The sequence below is a fragment of the Dasypus novemcinctus genome, chromosome 21 (assembly GCF_030445035.2).
Source record: "Dasypus novemcinctus isolate mDasNov1 chromosome 21, mDasNov1.1.hap2, whole genome shotgun sequence".
Classification (NCBI taxonomy): domain Eukaryota; kingdom Metazoa; phylum Chordata; class Mammalia; order Cingulata; family Dasypodidae; genus Dasypus; species Dasypus novemcinctus.
Window position 1 is genome coordinate 41781164 of NC_080693.1, and position 18789 is coordinate 41799952.

The window sequence follows — 18789 nt, forward strand, 5'->3', positions numbered from 1 at the left end:
TGGAACATAGCCCAGAAATAAAGTCAAATGAAGCATTTAATCATGATTGTCATCCTAGCTGTTCACAAATACTCTAGAACAGGGTCAGCAAACTTTTTCAGTACAGGGCAAGACAGTAAATATTTTTGGGACACACAGTCTTTTTGGGACATGCAATCTCAGGCACAACTATTCAGCTCTGCCCTTGTAGGGCAAGAGCAGCCAGAGATAATATATAAACAAATAAACGTGGCTGTGAGCCAATAAAATTTTCTTTCTGGGGACTGAAATTTGAATTTCATTTAATGTTCATTTATTATGAAATAGTCTATCTCTCTTGATTTTTGTTCAACCATTTAAACGTGTAAAAGCCATTGTTAGCTCACGAGCCGTACAAAAACAGGCTGGGCTGGCACGCCTGACCAAGGTGCTGACCCTGCTCTAGGATAGTGGTTCTTAAACTTTGCCACAGCTAAGAAGCAGTTGGGGAACTTTTTAAAAATCCCAGTGCCCACACAGACCCCAGACTTATTAAATAAGAATCTCTGTGAGTGGGGCCAGGCATTGGGAATTTTTTAAACTTTCCAGGTGATCCCAAAGTACAGCCAAGTTTTGAGAGCCAGCTCTACGAGCGTCCCAGACATTGATGTGCCTGCTAATCACCTGGGAATGTTATTAGAATGCAGCTTGATGTAGTAGGGCAGGTGTGAGGCCTGAGTTTCTGCAGCTTTAACAAGTCCCCAGGTGCTGCTGAAGATGATGGTCCAGAGACCACAGTTTGAGTAGTGAGGACCTTAGAGCTACAAAATTAGGAACCAATTTCCCTTTGTTTCCCATCTTGCCTTTGCCTGGCCTTCACCAAACTCATCATTTAATATGTACTGAAGATGCTCTAAGAAAATGGTCTTATGAATCCAGCCTCCCCACACATAATGTTTAGCTTTAGCAACAAAATCATGGACTATGGAGTCAGAACCTGAATTCAATCTCAACTTGCCATTTGTTAGCTGTGTGACCCTCGGCAGGTCTCTCTGGGATCTTTGAGCCTCAGTTTCTCAATTCGTAAAGTGGACACACCTATTCATCCTGGTGGCTGGATGAATTGAGATAATGAGATTTAATAAGATTAAATAAGATAATGTATGTAAAGCATCTTGGGTGTAGCAGGCTCTCATTAATGGTAGCTATCACCATGACTTGTGAAGACTTACTGTTTTTGCTCTGTCCCTCCGGGAGTTTTCTTTCAATCCTGGGTTTTAGAGAATTTGACTGTTTCCAGACACTTGTCTTGGTATTTGCAGTAGGCTGGCTTCTTGTAGTACATTTTCCCGTTCTTCCTAGAAGGACTGCTCTGTGATAGCCACGAGGCATTCTCACCATAAGCTAAATGGTGAGAGAAAGATGGGAAGTGCCTTGGATGGGGGGCAGCGCATGGGGCTGGTGACCACGTAGAAGGAGGTCAGGTTCTTAAGATGATCTTGAATTTCCTGTACCTAATAAGGGCATGTTCTCCTTTAATTAAAGGAAACTTGCTTGTATTGCCTGCTGGTAATTAGCCCTGGGCAACTGCCAATTAGCGGGGGTGTGTCTGAGAAGCTTAATGGTCTTTGTTCTTGGAAAGGAAGCTCCCCAAAACTTCTGACAAAGGACCAGAAAGGTAAGACAGGGAGAGTGGACAGCCCCAGCTGTGAGCCCAGGGAAATCTCAGAGGCCCCGGAGGGGTGATTCTCTGCAATCAGTCACTGACGGTCAACCCTTGAGCACTTAATCTCCCTAACACTTTCTGGAAGTCAAGACCCTAAGTGTCTTCAGGACAAACAAGTTAGAGGAACATAATGCAGCATTTAATGACAACCCCCCACACCACCCCCCAGGGAAGTCTACAACCCCAGAGGTAGAGGCGAGCTGATTTCAGGGAGTCCCTTCTCAGGATCAGACGCAGATGGGGTTATCTCAGTAGCAAGGGGGCACCCCAAACAGGTGTGGGCTCTGGTTCAGTCACTGTCCGGAGGTGTGGCCTCAAGCAAGTTACTTAGCCTCTTGGAGCCTCAGTGTCTTTATCAATGAAAAGGGGTCATCCTATCTATCTTCTTAGGACCACTGTGAGGCTTAGATATGATAAAACACACCCAGTGCCAAGCACAGTGCCTGACAAGAAAGGCTAGCTTCCAGCTCAGTGTTGCCAGGTTGGGTCAGGAATCTCCTGGCGCTGAGGGAAAGGATTCTTTGGATCTGCCTGGGTCCCTGTGGAGGGGGCAGCTTTCCAGTTTTCACCCTGGAAGGGTTTCCCTGCTTGGCATTTGGGACATCAGGAACAATGAAACCTATGTAATGGCAAGATCTGTGGTTCTCAAATCTTCCCAGGTCATATACAAGTCACTTGGGGAACTTATTAAAAATACACATAGCTCCTCCACCCACCCACACCTTTAGAATCTAAATGGGGGTGGTGGTCATCCAGGGGGAGTTTCAATTGACTCCCTGGGTTGGACATCACAGGAAAGTTCTGAAGGGGTCAAGGGTCATCCTGCTGACCCACTGCTGAGAGGCGAGGCAGCTGGGGTGAGGATCCCCAAATTCAAAAGAGCTGAGCCACAAATGAGCTGTGTGACCTTGGACAAATCATCTTCCTGGGGATTGTGGCAAATGAGGTTGTTGGAACAAGCCCTTTCAGCACTGACCTGTTATTATTTGGAGATTGTGTATAGCATCAAGTCTGGGGGCCCAGGACCTGTGGTTGAAGTTGCAGTGGGAGATTTGCCATTGTGATAGTTTGCTGCTAAGCTCATCATCTGGCTCACTCCTTCCCCACATTAGGAACAGTGTGCTGTTAGAAGCCTTCCATCTTTATTAGGGACCATTAGAGCTTTACTGCACCAGCAGATCGGGTGGGGCAGTCACAATAAACAGATTTATAATGGGTATAAAGGAGACACCTATAACTGCTGGAGGTTAACACTTTCCGAGCCTTTGAGTGGCAGTTTGCAGGCCCATGCCTCTGGGCCTACCACTTCAGGGTGGCTCTATGGTCAGCTCCTGTTGGACTCAGTTGCCAAGAAGCCCAGGTGGTTCTTGCTCAGCGAGGGAGGAAAACCTAGTAACATCTTCCACTTGCGTAAGATCGCACGATGGGCAGAAAGTTAGGCCTTAATTCATCTTAAGACATTTTTCAGATGGAAACAAATGAGCAGCCCTCCTCCTTCTCTACAATCCTACTGCCAGGATTCAGAGGTAAAAGATAGGGTTTGCATCCCCATCTGTCAAAGAAAAAGAAACCAAGTTAGCCTTATTCTCACTGTGAAGAAGATCCCTGAGCTTCTAAACCCACTTGCTATCTACTGTATTTCAAGTGATACAACTATGGGCTGTGCCAACATCTCCTAAGCCTGAGTTAGACTAATTCACCGCTATCTTCCAGCTCATGGCCCATGCCTGGCACTCAGTAGAACCTCCATATGTTTGTAGAATGAAGACACCTATTATAGACAGCCTCCTGCCCCAAAGCGTAATGCATTTTCCCCAACATTTTATACTCTTGTTCTTCAGTTTTAGCATTAAATGCACTTGGAATTAGTTTCATTTTATATTATATATCTGTTATTATTTGAAGTATATTATCCCTTTTTTGGTAAACCATGTCATCCAGCCTCACCTCCATTAACACTGCTTCATGCAATTATAGAGTTCACAAAAATATCAACATTAAATGCAACCAGAAAGTTGTCAAAGAGCATATTACTGCTTCTCCTCAATGTTCTCCTAGTTTAATTTTTTTAGTTCCTTTTATGATCTCCTACCAGATTCTCATAGGTAAGAAAAGGACAAGAACTCCTCCTCTTGGCTCTCCATTGAATGAACTAGAGTCCAGAAAAGAGATTGGCCACACTGCAGATCACAATCTTCTAGAGAGACAGAAGTGAAACTGTCAGCTTTGGCTATACTGCAGATCACAGTCATCCAGAGAGACAGAAGCGAAACTGTTAGCTTTAGGGCAGCCACTGGTTCCTGGGGATGTTCCCTGAGCACTGAACTGGTCCTCCTGTTCTCACAGATGAATGAAGGCCAGTAATTATGCACTTTCCAGGGTCTCAGTGCCCAGCACCTAGTGCTCCAGGGGCCCAGCAGCCCTGAGCTTGCAGGGTGATGAGTGGCTGTCATGATGATGATGGTGATGATGATGATGATGATGCTGATGGAGCTGCCCTCAGCAATGGTGATGAAGAGCCTAGGGTCTGGCCAGGCAAACCTCCATTATGAGGCAGTTCTGACTCTTGCCAGGCCCCAAAGGATCTTCTCTCTGAGTGTCGCCTCCCAGTAGGGTCCTGCGTATGAATAGGCCACAGTGGAAAACCTCTCTTTTCTAAGGCAATTTTATTAGCCCTTCAGTCACAATAGAGATGTCTGTTTATAGGACCTGACTTTTGTGTGGACACCCAGTGGCTCAGTCTGCTGATGACTTTACAGCCATTTCCCCATTGCCCATACCTGCTAGGAGCATCATCATTCTCCTCGCCAGCCAAGCTCAGGGGCCTTTGTTGCAGCCACATTACCCTGGCCCGCAAAGGCCGCCTCTCAGAAAAGACCAGACCCCGGGAGCCAGACTGCAGCAGGGTGCTGTCTGTCCCCAGAGCTTGGGGCCTAATGATGTCCACCGTTAACCCTTCTTAGTCTTACCCTCGTTCTTTTGGAGAGAAAGATGTTGAAGTTACTCCTTGCCACAGTAAATCCCCACTAATGGATCTTCTCCTTCCCCCAAATTAAACCCAAATGGTCCCCAAACCGGTTTCTAAAGTGGTGAGTCTGAATTTGGGGTTTCTACCTACAGCCTTTCAACCTTTAGAAATGGTCAGCCTGTGCTAATGGGAGCCCCCACTCCACCCCAGTAAAGGGCCCGAGGTCATGGTGGTTATGCTTAGGCCTCAAGAAGTAGAGAATGGGTGGGTTCCCCACAAGCATCCCATTAGCCATTTTTGCACAAGGAAGAAGCATTGTCTGGTGATCCAAGGTCTCAGGTGTGGGAAGGGATGGGCTGCTGCCTCATATTATCCCCAGCATATCCATCTCATGCCTCTCAAACCTTCTGCCCAATCTGTCAATACTGTTTCTTCTACTTTGATTATGTGTGTGTGTATAATTGTGGTAGCACATGTAGAACCTAAAATTTGCATTTTAAATGTCAATTCAATGGCATTAATTTCATCTCCAATGTTGTGCTACTCTCACTATTGATTTTATATATATATGTATATATATTTATATATACACACACTTAATTGTGGTAACACATATAACACAAAATTTCCCATTTTAACCACGTGTACACTTCTGTGGTATTAATTACACTCACAATGTTGTGCTACCATCACCACCATCCATTTCCAAGACCATTGATATTATTTGAATCTTACTTTCTCTTTTGTCTCTCCCTCTCTCTTAGAGCCCATTCTCCCCTTCAACAAATGCTTGCCCTTCCATAACCACAGAAAAACCTGGGATTTAAGGTTGAATGTATACCACTGGCACTGTTCCACTGCTCAGTGCAACAGATTAAAGGTGAAAGGGGTTTGGAACCTGAGTCAGAGCTGAAGTGTAGGTCATTCATTCAGCATGTACTCACTCCACAGACATTCATTGCGTGCTTAGCACAGGCTAGGCTCTGTGCAAGGTGCTGAGGATACACGGAGAAGACAAGATTCTGCCTTCATGGGGCTTACATTCTAGTGAGGGGTCCAGCCAAGGAAAAAAGTAAACAAGCAAACAAATTCATTTCAAAATACTAGTGGGTCACGATGGGGAGGTTTCACGTATCTGGAGTCAGTTTGGGGCTTATGGGCTGGAGAGTGAAGAGTCAGCTTAGAAATACCACCGGCTTGCTGAGAGACTCCTGGCAGGGGTGATGAAAACTACCGCTTCCTCTCTGAACCTCAGCTTTCCTCTCTGTCAAATGGGCATCTCTGCCACGTTGAGAAGCAACGTGTGTAAAATGCTCGCATATTTGAGGTCTTCACACGTTCCTGAGTGCTGGGTAGATTTCTTCAGCCTGCAGCAGCAGTCTCCAGGATGAAGTGTTCATTGCAGACCACCTAGTACCTGCACTCAGAAGCCAGCTCTGTGGTCAGGACGAGGGGTGGTGCCCTAGGGGAGATCCTCTGGGGAGGGCAGGGCAGGGTGAGTGTTTCTGTTGCTTTTCTACCTCCCCAAAGGTGCAATTTTCCCAGGCACGTGGTGCATACTAGCTTCTGTTCTCAGCCAAGATGCCTGCCTGGGAGACTTTTTTTTTTTCTTTTCTTGGTTACATTTGCTTTGATTCTTATAAGAAAACCAGTTTGTGGGCTTCCTTTAAGTGTCACTCAACTTTTACTCCTTGAGTCAAGAATGTTTACCGTCCCGGCAAGCCTGTCTGTGTTTCTCCTCTTATGAATTGGGCTCCTAACTCTGCCACCTTAGGTCGGGAGGGATCTGGAACTGAAACCAGCCCAGTGTTTAAATTGCTTTCATCTTGCATTGGCTTTTTCCTCCCAGGCTTTCAGATTTTTTAATCTCCCGAGCTCTTTGCAAACATTTATCTTTATCCCCGGAGAGGAGGGAAATATTAATAAGACCTGGCAGTAGTTCTGGGTTACCAATGAGGAAACTGAGGCAGCAACGCTAGCTCGTTTGAAAACTTTCTTTTTTGGAGTTCCCAGTTTTAAGTCCGGGAATTTTTCACATTCTTTGACCCCAAATGAATTTCCCAGAAGTTCACCAGACTGAATCATTTGTCTCTCTGCCTCTGCCCTCAAGAAAATGACTCTTCTTTAGGAGGGGGTGGGGCTAAAAAGACACGAGACTGGGCCGTCTAGAGCAGCCTAATCCCCGCTAATCTCTCCCCACCCTATTTTTTGGCTTCAGAGGAAAGAGGGCTCTGTCTTCCCATAATTTACAGACCTCGGTCGTTTCCTTTTGGAAGAGCTTTCTCCTGTCCTCCCTCCCTCCAGCGTGAGTTTAAACTCCCAGTTTTCAGCCGGGCAGGGCCAGGCTGCGCTCTGCATGAGGTTAGGAACACAGGGGAGGAATGTGTGTGACAGAGCCCTGGCCAGTTGAGTAATGTTTACTCTGGGACGCTCGCTCACGCTGGCAGAGGGCCACCAGCCCGAGGAACATTCCTGCATTATCGGGGATGGGAGGTTGGCTTGGGAATGCCAAGGGCGAGAGGCATCCCCCTAGATGCTGGCTGCAGCTCGCAGGTCCCAGTGGAAGGCCCCCACCCCCACCGCAGGCTCCAGTGCCCAGGCCCGGGAGCCCCCACTTCCCTCCCTCTTCTTACTGAAGGAGGGAGCAATTCTGGTCGTGCTTTCTGGCAGATATTGCCTTTATGTTGACCCAGCATTTTCTGTCCCAGGAGAACTCAGTGCTTCTCTAACATTATTTTATTCATTCATCATTCTGGTTTCTGAGGAAGGGAAATCTGTCTGCCCATCTTACAGCCAAAAATGCCAAGAAGTTGACTGGCTCAGAATCTCCAAGAATTAAGGCAGGAAGAGAAAGAGGGAGGGGCAGAGAGCTTAAAGTGCCTGGAGGCGGGTGCCCTATTGATCTCTCAAAGTGTGGACTTGGGATCTTAGCTGTCTTTGGAGATCTTAGGGAACTGGGTTAGTTATCCAGGACTCCATAAACTACAGCTCTAAACCCCTGAAGCACAGGGATTTTGAAAAGTCTCAGCGAGTAATGATGCCCTAAACAGCTCTTCTCTGAGGTCTTCTTGTGAGGTAGTCATGCCTGGGTTTGAACATGGGTATATGGTCAGTTCTACCACAGCCTGACATTTGCAGTCTAAAAATCACCATGTTTTATTGTACAATAGAAAACACAGAGTTCATGGAGAAAATGGGGCTAAGGGCATATACTAAAAAACTTTGTCAGTGACACATTAAAAAATTGAGAATCTGATTTTAAAAAACTTTTCTCCCAGTTTTACACCTTTTAAATGGTTAAGAAACATAAATGCGTGGCACTTTACCTTGAAAAGGTCCTTACCCTTGCCTGTGGTTGTGGGTATCAGAAGAGTTGCAGCTTGTGAGTTATTGTGAAGTAGTGGGCAGATGGCTATCTGAAATCAGAAGGAAAGTTGTAACTCCAGAAATGGATGGCGGTGGTGCATAAAACACACAAAACGGGGGGAACGGGCAGGTGCGTGAGGGGTGTTTGTGTGTGTGCAAGTATGCATGCCCATGCGTTTAGTACGTTCCTTCATGGGTCCATTCAGCCGGGTGCAGATTTCTGCACTCACCTAGCATTTGTTTCTCAAGGGTGAAATCTCTCTTAAGCAAATGCAAAATTCATGTTATGCTCAGGTTGTTCCTAATAAAGCCATCAAAATAGAGCAGATTCACATTCTCAATGCAAGTGTTACAGCAGAACTGACTGTGTCATCTTTCTGTTGGAATGGGTGCTCCTCGTTCTGGGGCGTGGGTACTCAAAGCAGCTGAAGGCTCATGCCTTCATTCAGCAAATACGGTACCAGGCACTCTGCCAGTCTCTGAAGACTCAGTAGTGAATAAAAAGCCATCTCTTCCATTGAGAGGAAGAGAGAGTAGTAAGCACATCATCAGGGCATCATAGTACAGGGGGCTCTTGCCGTCACAGAGTCTAAACAGAGTGTAAAGTATGAAGGATGGAGCACCTAACTGCCAGTTCCATCAAGGGAAGCTTCACAGAGGAGGTGACATTTAGCTCCCTGAAAAGATATAAAATGGTGAAGGTGGGGAAGAGCTTTCCAAGCAGAGGGAATAGCGGAAGCAAAGGCAAAGAGGCAAGGATGGGAGGCCTGTTTGAGGACTGGCAGGTGCGTTGGGTGGGCTATAGTGGGAAATGGTGCAAATAAGGTAGAACAGAGTCATAAAGGCCCAATTCTACCAGTCTAAGGGAGTGAGTCTCTTCTAGAACATAGTGGGGAGCCATCGGAGATTTCCATGCAGGGCAGTGACATGATGAAATTTAGTTTTAGCAAGAAATCGCAGGCATCGGCATAGGATGCCCTGGAGATGTGGACTTCTTAAAACCATGAGTAACTCATTTCTTCCATGCTTTGACATTTCTGGACCAGTCTTACTGGATGGAAACCAAATGATTTATCTCTATCCCATATACTGTCAAGAATTCAGAAATAACCCAAAGTCCATTTGCTGAGACCTGAGAACAGGTGAGTGTAGATGACCTTCTCACCAGGGCTCAGGGGTGTATCTAGACATTTACTTCTGGAAATGTTTACTTGCTGTGTTCATAGGACCAGTAATGGGGACTTGGAGAATTAGTGGCCCAAGCCAGGAAGTCAATAAAGATGGGCAGCCGCCCACCTTCTGGCATTGTCCTTTCTCCCTTCTGTGGATGTTAACCTGGCACTTTTGGCCAGTCACTATTAAACCAGAGCCTTAGCCATATAATCATTTTCAGTGCTTGCAATGGTCAAGGAAGATGCCATGCTACTACTTCTGAACACAGGATCCTTAACACAGTGTCCGGCATGTGGTAGGTGCTCATTAAAGAATTGTGAATTCAACCTTCCTAATAATGTCTTCCAGACCAAGACAGTCCCAAAGTGGGAGGAACTGATGTGTCTGGAGCAACTGTGAAGTCCCAAGCTAGGGCTGGGTGCTTTCACATCCATTCAGTCTTTACAACAACCTAAGGGGTGGCTGTTGTTCACAGTAAGAAAACTGAAGCTCAGGGAGGTTAAGTAACTTTCCCAAGGTCACATAGCTATTGCAGATGGAGGCAGGATTTCCACCCAGGCCACTTGGCTCCAGAGTGCACTCCACTTTCATTCTCATTCAAGCACTCTTCTAAGTTTGTGAAATACACAAGGACTTGGCCTCCCCTTCCTCTAATGAGAACACCTATTTCGGGCCTGCTGTCAGCAGATGCCTTTTCATTACTCCCCCCACCCCATCCTCTTTTAAGAGGGCTAGCTGATTGCAGCAGCTCTGAGCCCAGCATGTTTGCCAGATTCTTGGTCAGAGAAGCAATGGTGAGAAAAGCTGCAGGTGACCTGGAGCTGATGCGCAACCTCTTTGCCTAGCTTCTGCCACACCCTACAGTGACAGCAGCTCTCTCTCCCCGCAACCAGCAGTCCTCTTGTTTGTAGAAGTGAGGAAGCTGGAGATGGCCCTAGAAATCAATGGCAGAGCTGAGATCAAAACAGGGATCCTCTAATTCCCAGCCAGCACTTCATCCCTTCGCCAGACATTTTTAAAGGAATGTTCCGAGGTCTAGGCCCATCTGGCTTTAAATGGAGCAGCTCTGCCATTATATTCCATTATATTTCTTATATACTGAAAGTTCTGCTGGAGGAGGGGAAAAAAGTTTGAAAACCACAGCCGCAGGCTATGCCACCTGGATTCTAACAAATGGTTCTTGACTTTCTCCTGCCGGGCTCCCTTGTAAAGAAGGCTTTTGTTTCCTGCGGATATCCTTGGTTAATTATTTTTAAATAAATAATTACGTAGCCTGTGGTAGGGGAGAAGCCTCCCCGTGACCCATATTTGATCGTCAGAGGGCTGGCCCTCTCCCGTCAGCCAAATTAAATAGGCTAACTCCAGAGACTGTTTGACTTGAGACGGAATCGATGATGGGGACAGGATGGGAGGTGAAAACACACCTGACTCCCAGCGTTATCACCACTCTCTCAGGAGCAGAGCAGCTTGGGGAGGTAAATAGCTGGTCAGGGAGACAGAGAAAGGCAGAAGAAAAACAGAGTGAAGTCCAGTTCCTCAAAAAGAGGGCAGAGGCCAGGACTCTCTCCAAAGTTGCTGCCAGTTCAAAGCAGCAGTGATTCTGCCAGCGTAGGGTTCTTTGGGAACTGTTCTCTTCAGGAAGGGATTTCCATTACTTAGAATCCATCCTACGTTGTCTAGAATTCTATAATCTTTGGGCAAATGTCTTGGGATCCATCCATAACCCAGCTTCCTCCCTCTAGCATTCTCACCCATAGTTGCCATTTATTTGGCATCATGCTTGGGGCCAAAAATAGCCCTATAAGAGAAGTACTGTTTTCATTTTACAAGAAAAAATGGAGGCATAGAGAGGGGAAGTAGTTTTACCCAGATCACACAGTCAGTGCAAAGTTGGGATTTGAACTTGAATTTGTCTAGCTCCAGAGCCCACAGTCTTCCCACTGCCCCCTTCTTATTGGAAAATTTTCCCTTTCATTGATTCAAAAATCTGCCTTCCTCTTTTCAGTGGACCTAGTTCCACCCTCTGAGCTCAGAAGATTCAACTCTCTTTTTTGTAACAACACTTGTAGCTGTTGGAAGCAGCCTGTGGGAACCTGGTGGTGAACGTCAGTGAAGAAGAGAAGCAAATTTAATCCAACGGGCTGGAGTAGAGGGCAGCAAATAGGAGACCAAGTGGCTGAAGACAGATACAGGACTGGGTAGGGGTGTTGGTTTGGAGACATGGATGCCCTGCTTTCTTTCAACTTCATGGCTTCTGTCGCTCCCAAAAAATGCAGTGCCCCAAACCAATAACCACCAAATTCCAGGGCTATCCTACTGTCAACATCCCCTCCACTAGCAACCCCTTGAATCACAGGATGGGAAAATAACCAATAGAAAAAAGCTCACAGAGCAAGCATCAGACCACTTCATAGTCAAACAAGTTGTTCTTGAAGATTAGAACCCTGCTTTGGGGTTTGTTTGTTTTTTCCCCAGCCCTCTTAATCTCTAGGTCATGTCAACCTTAGGTAATAGCCTTACAGGATCCAAGGAAAACTGGCTTGGGTCTCTCTTTTTGACAAGCTTCATCTTAGAAAATTGGAGGCTGCTGGCTGTGGCAGCTTGACTGGCCCCTGGCGGGGCAGTAGGCGGGGGTTTATTGTGGCCTTCTCTGGAAGGTGGGGTTCCCAGGGGGCAGGAGGCAGGGGAGGGCACAGTTACAGTTCGTCTTGGGAAATTGGGCAAAAGGAGAAGGGCATCCAAATAATTGGTCCACTTCTCCAAGTGACCCCACACAGAGCATTTGATCTCTCTCTTTGCAGGTAGGAGTGGGGTCCCCCGAACTCTGTTGTCAAAGCCAAAGCAAGAAATGGGAACATTGTCTTTCTAAACTTTGATGTCAGGGTGAGATTTCTCCCCCAGCCTTGCCCTTGGCTGTTTCATGGGCACATCAAGCAAGACTTTGCTTCTGTAAACAACTTGACCTGTGTTCTTTGGCCTTCTTCAACTTCCATCATTTTCCCTTTTTTTGAGAGCAGACCTCAGTTTTGGTCCTGAACAAGTGGGAGGGTCAGAGCAGTGAGGTTGTAAACAGACTGTGGTTCTCCCCTCCCTTGCAGACCAAACTGCAGTGGTGTACTAAGCATCCATACCCCGCCTGTGCGTGCTGCCTGCACCACCTCCTGGCAGACGCACCTTTCCCTGTGCCCTGGAAGTCAGCCAAATGGGACCCCAGCAAGGAATGTGAGTTCCAGAGCCAAAGACTCCCAGCTGGAGCTCCATCCTTTTTTGCTCTGCTCATGTCCCCCAGCTTCTTGGGCTCTGCCAAAAGATACGTTTTGCTATGGCTTTTACAAGGGTCACTGGCGAGTTCCTTCTTTGTAAAATGGGTCTACTCATACTTTGCACCTCACAGAGCCAACAGATGCCAGAGAAATTTTTCTAAAAGGCATTTTGAAGATTAAAAGAAATACCCCAGCCAGGAAGAGAAGGCCAATCTCAGCCCCTACACCCTAAAAGAACCATGCGAAAGCAACGACAAGCATTCATTCATTTGTTCATTCAAACAGATATTAATGGAGTGGCTACCAAGTGCCGCGATGAACAAAACAAAACAAGCAAATGCCCTGCCTGCTTGGAGCTTACATTCCTGACTCAGAATCGAGGCCATGCAGCCCTGCCACCTTTTCCCTAAAGGAAGATGGTCAATATTTCCTGTGGGCGGGTAGGGGGAGGATAAGGCAATTTTGTTTTGCTGTTATCCACCCTTGAAAACAAGGGGAACCAAGTCAGTGTTCCAGGGCTCTGGTGTCACTAATGTTCCCAATTGGGTTTGCATTGTTTTGCAGGAGTGCGCTACAGCCAGCAGGGAAACAATGAGGTCACTTCTGCCTCAACAATCAGTCACCATGGCAACAGTGCCATGGTGACCAGCCAGTCGGTTTTACAGCAAGTCTCCCCAGCCAGCCTGGACCCGGGCCACAATCTCCTCTCACCTGATGGTAAAATGGTGAGTACACCTGGGCCATTGTAGCTCTGGAGCTGATAAGATAAGAGGCAAAATAAATACAACTTCTCACAAGGCCTGCCTCAAACAATGAACCATTGTAGCCCCACAGGGAAAAATGGGGGCTGTCCAGAGTTGGAATGGAGAGGTAGAGCTGGTGACCCAGCCTTTGGCGGGGAAGAGAGGTGTTCGGTTTGAACCCAGCCAATAAATCTGACAGAGCCCTGCTCTCAGTTTATTGATTGAATGCCTCATAAAGGAGCAAACCAGGTGGGACACTGTTTGTTTTGGGGCTGCCAATGACATTTGTGTTGATAAAATGTGCCCGTCACCCCCCACCCCCACCCCAAGGCCTCCAAAGCAGGTTTGGTTTTTTTTTTTAACCCAGAGAGCTTCCCACTTTGCAACAAGCCCCTCTTCCTCTTCACCACCTCCTTGGTGCTGGCGAGGAGAGTCATTAAAAAGTCAGGATTTAGTGGGTGGCAGGAGGCGGGGAGAGGCTTCCTGAACTGGGATTTTGAAGGACACTGGATGCCATGTCAGTGAAGGTCACAGAACAAAATGGTAGGTGGGGCGGGGCAGTGCTTATGAGTGAGTGAGAAACATCGGCTTTGACGTAACAACAAGGTGGGTTCAGATCCCAGCCCCAGCACTTAATAGCTGTGTAGCCTTGGACATGTTACTGAACTACTCCAGGTCTCTCTTCCTTGTCTATAAAATGAGGGTAATAACAATTGGGTCATTGAAGGAATAAATGTGAACTACTCAGCACAGTGTTTGGCATAGTAAATATTTGAAAATGGCAGTATTGCTGATGTTATATGTTAATGTCAATTTATTCTCTCTAAACAAGTTTTCTATATCTGTAACCACACCCCCACAGCCAGGTGTGAGTTTAGCAGACCTGTTGAAAAACGGACTGTTTGAATTTTGAAATTTCAAGGTCCTAATCCTCCTCCGGCAACCCAAGCGCAGAGGAGAATGGTTTAGGAGAGAACAGGTGCATTACGGCACAAAGAAGGGTAGGGAATGGAAAACTTCCTTCTTTGGGTCAGGCTCTGTGTTTTGGGGAGGGTGGAGCCTCAGGTTCCTGGCCTCCACGCTGAAGATGGAGCCACCCACGTTCCCTCGACGTCTGACCCCAACAGGCAGGTGGGGGCGCAGGGGGGAGGCGGCGGGAACAGATGCCATCTTAGACTTGATGTGTGTGCTGTGTGGGCAACACGGGAATGGCGAGTCACAGGTGACCGAGTCCCTGGCAGCCTGGAGGAAAAACAAAGTGTAGTTTCTGAGGGGAGAGCTGGCCCTTCCAGCCCTGGTTTCAGAGGACCTGAACAGCTCTTGTGGAGGTGGTCTCCGCAAACCAAAGTGAAAGGACACTCTGTGGGAAGCATTTTACAGGCCCTTTGCCCTCCCTCATCCCCTAGGAGAGATTTTTCTTTAGAAAGAATGGTTTGCTATCAAGAGTCACTCTGAGATCCAGCCCCGTTAAGGCTAAGCGTTAGCCAGGCTTCCCTGGAGAATGGGGCCTTGTGGAGGAAGCCTTGCCTTCTCAGCTGCTAAAATCTTTCCTGTCTCAGCTCTTAGTGCTTGACAGTCCTTGGGGTTTCTCTTTGAGCTCCCCTGTCATCTTCTAGGATGCAAGCTGCCTCACGCAGGCAGGGACTGCCCCAAACACGACACAGCCCACAGATGTGTTCCTTTCTTCCTGCTCTGCTGTCAGTGCCCTAGATGTATGTTTACTAGCTGGATGACTGACCAAGGCAGAGGGCACCCCATTAGCAAACTCCTGGAGGCTTGATTGTGGGGACCACCTTTTCACTCATCTCTAACACCGTGGCTCCTATGCTGTGTGGCCATCCCTGGATGCCCAAATTCAAATGTCAGTTCTCTGTTCAACTCTAAGAGGTCCATTGCAGATCTTGGTCCACCAAGGCAAGAGTGAAGTATATTTTAAAAGGAATTCGGGGGCACCACCAAGGCAAGGGCACTGTTTAGTTCTTTGTTCAAGTCTTGGCTCTGTCATTTATCAACAGTAGAATGGACAAATCACTGACCCTCAGTTTCCTCATCTGTCAAATGGGAATGCTAATGCCTATGTCATAGGGTTGGGATGAGGACCGAGTGTAGCTCTGTTATTTGGGTAAGCCCTGTAAAAGGAATGACAGCCTCTGTGTGCTGACTTTTAGTAGGACATGCCTTTCAACTCTTCGCCCAGAGATTGGTTTTGGAAATAACGGTGATCCATTTGAACTCTCTGTTGCACTGTCTGTCCCCCACCCCCATGCCCAAATGGCATGCACTGACAAAAAGCAGGTCAGGTTTAGGGTTGCAGTCTGTGTGTGTGTGGATGTGTAATAAAATTTAATAAAAAGAAGCACATACTAGATCCTTCTGCAGTATCTAATACATATAGCCTAAAGGTGAAAAGCCCAGGCCTTGGAGGCAGATATCCTGCTTTTAATCCCATCTCTCCCCCTTGGGCACATTTCTTACCTTCTCTGAACTTCAGTTTCTGGGTCTGCAAAATAGGGATAATGTCAACCTCATGGGTTGTAGGTATGTAGAGCCTGCAGAATAGTGAAGGGACTATAAATGACAGCTTTTATAGCCTTAAAGCTCTCTCAATTATTAGTATGTAAGGATCATCACCAATATCCTTGGCAACCCCCTGGCTTCTATTAGTCCTAGAGGCAAACAGAAAATATGGTTGCATTTTAGAGTGGGAAGTAACTAGACCATGGGTACTTGGCTCCCAAACATAGTAAATGTATAGGATTTAAACCATGGCAGACCTGGGTTTGAATTTGGCTTCTTTCCTTACTGGTCCAGGGACATAGAGCTGGTTTCTCAACTTTTCTGAGGATCGATTTTTTAAATCTGTAACATAGGGGCAATGATATTTCCTGCCCTGCTTGTGTCATTATCTATTAAGGCTAAATCAGTGAAAGCACTTTATAAACCCTAACACTGTACACATAGATATTGTTTTTATCATTGTTCATAGGGTCACCATCAAAACCAAAGCCAAAATTGGCAGAGAGATTATTGTCACTTCTTTAACTTTTTCCACAGGACCATATTACCCAAAGGATTCAATCCCAGGGCAGGTTACTGATTTTTTTTTTTCTTTCCTAATGACTCTGACATTTTGAAAAACAAGTCCAGCAGTCCGGCTGGTTCTCTCTTGTTTGATGTGGTCAGAATTCCTTCTTGGTCATGTGACCCCTAACTCATTTCTTGATTTAAAAAATACAAACAAGCCTATTTTTTTTCTTTCTTTCTTTTTCAAATTAACCTTGGAAGCTATGGGGCTAACCAGAAGGGCAGGGCAGGAGATAGGGTCTTAGCTTGTGTGAATGGTGTGCTGGGTGCATGCCGAGTGCCTGGGACAGCTAACATGCCCTAACCCTAAAGCGCCTCTAGGGGCCCCGGATGCCATCACGAGTGTCTGGGTCAGTTCAGAATGAGGGGGGACAGTCCTTTCTTCATTAAAATTTTTAAAATCAGTTGAAAAACATAAATAGTAAAATACTTCTTTATTATTAAAAAAAAAACCAAACCTGATAGCTCCCTTATAATTAATGGGGAAACATTGAAAGTTTTGCTGTTAACATCAAGAATCAAAACAAGGACGTCAGGGACTGCTGTTATTGTTTAATACTATTCAGAAAGTTCCAACCAATGTACTAGGACATGTAGATGAACTAGACTAGCAAGGAAGAGGCCTATTAACATTACATGCTTGTGATGCAATTACACTTAGAAAAATAAAGAGAATCAATGAGGAAAAGACACGATTAGGAATAAATAATTCAATGAAGTGGCCCCTTACGAGGTAATTTTCTTTTAAAATCTCTTTAAAATAGAACAGTGAACTAGAACAGGGTAACTGGGGGCCCAGGGGTTGGGGCCTTATTGTACCATCAGCTCCTTGACAAAACAAATTTTGTTTTAATGTATAGTGACAAGATTTGGAAAAAGGGAAACCCAAAAACGGCTGGATTTATGGGATCTCCCTTAACCCCTATAGTACTTGCAGGTCAGGGGTGTCCTCTTATAACAGGTAAGCACTTGGGTTGTGGAGTCTGATAGACCTGGGTTTGAATACCAACTCTACCGTTTACTAGTCTCTTAGGCAAGAGACATATCTACACTGAGCCTTGGTTTTCTCACTGGAGGAATAGGGGTGATAGTGGTGTCTGCCTCCTAGGACGGTAGTGATGTTTGTGAGATAATGTACGCAGTGTGCTTAGTAGAGTCATACTTGGTAAACACTTCCCTGTGCTTCTGCCTGGTCCCTAACCTGCTCTCACTGGCACATCTCAGAGCATCTCTTCAATTATTATTTTTAGCAATCACATGTCTTTACTACCAGTAATATAGTAGGCAGAGGATACATCCAAAGTAAACAAGTGAGAGTCATATAATACACATGGTAGAAGGACTTCTGAAGCAGGCTAGTAACTTAATGACAGTCAACAAATCTAAGCACCACGAGGGCAGGGTCTATTGTCTGTTTTACTTACTGCTATTTCCTTAGCACCTAGAATAGTCCCTGTCCCCACAGTAGGTACTTAATAATTGTTACTGAGTGAATAAATGAATGCGTCAATAAATGCTCTCTGAGTAGCTATGCCAAAAAATTGTCTTGTCATTTGGGGAACTGCTCTTTGCAGTTCCAATCTGCTCATGCTGCTCCTGTGTTTTCTCTCCAGCAGATATCAGTCTCAGGAGGAGGTTTGCCCCCTGTCAGCACCTTGACGAATATCCACAGCCTGTCCCACCACAATCCCCAGCAATCTCAAAACCTCATCATGACCCCCCTGTCTGGAGTCATGGCCATTGCACAAAGTAAGTTCTGTTCTCGATCAGAAAACTTGAGGGCAGAGAGGAACAGGAAGTGAGTCAATGTGATTTAAAAAAAAAAAAAGGACTGTAGAACTTCAAACTCAAATGCAATTTGTAGATTTGATTTTATTTCTTTAGTTTCTTATCTCTCCTAAAATATTTGAATCGTTTGGCCTAAAGCAAGAGAAAACTCTGGAATGGATTTGAAGCCTAGTCACAGCTTACCAGCTTTGTGTCCTTGATCAAATTATTTTGGATTCAACTTCTTCATCTGTAAAATGGGTAGTTGAGGTAATCAAATTACTGTCAACACACATGCTTGCAAACCGATCAAGCCTGTGTATGTATGATATTGAAGCTTAGACTTCTGACTAGTGTTCATTCCTATCCCGAAGTATGTGACAGCGTTTCCAGGAGGTTGTGCTGATGATTCTTTGTGTTCCTGAAGAGGCAGCTAGACATGATGGGCTTCCTTCTGAATGGAGAAGTTTGCATGGTCCTAAGGGAGACCAATTGAGAAGGAACCTTGAGATCAATCCACTGTAGCATCTCTGAGCCTTGAGAGCTTTAAGGAGACAGGTAGATGGATCAGGCCCTTCCAGCTCCAGAAGGCTCCAATTCCACAGTAAGCCTGTGCTCTGTCACAGATGAGCTGTCTCAGGGCATGGGAAGGGTTGCGGATGCCTCTCAGAGAGTTATAGTGTTGATGAGTATTCAGCATATTTTCAGCTTCATAATGACAGATCATTGTTTCTTTTTTTT

At 46.0% G+C, this 18789-nt stretch overlaps 1 protein-coding gene across 7 annotated transcripts in view; it reads left to right on the forward strand.

Annotated features, from left to right (window-relative positions):
• HNF1B (HNF1 homeobox B) overlaps positions 1 to 18789 on the forward strand; it is a 50753-nt gene that overhangs the window by 17576 nt on the left and 14388 nt on the right. For 4 of the 7 annotated variants that reach the window (XM_071210520.1, XM_023585064.3, XM_004479995.5 and 1 more), the window contains exons 5-6: positions 13019 to 13179; positions 17895 to 18030. In XM_071210520.1, coding sequence (XP_071066621.1) covers positions 13019 to 13179; positions 17895 to 18030 — 297 coding nt within the window. The remainder of the gene's footprint in view (positions 1 to 13018; positions 13180 to 17894; positions 18031 to 18789) is intronic. The other 3 variants (XM_023585065.3, XM_004479994.5, XM_004479996.5) reach the window with 1 other exon arrangement.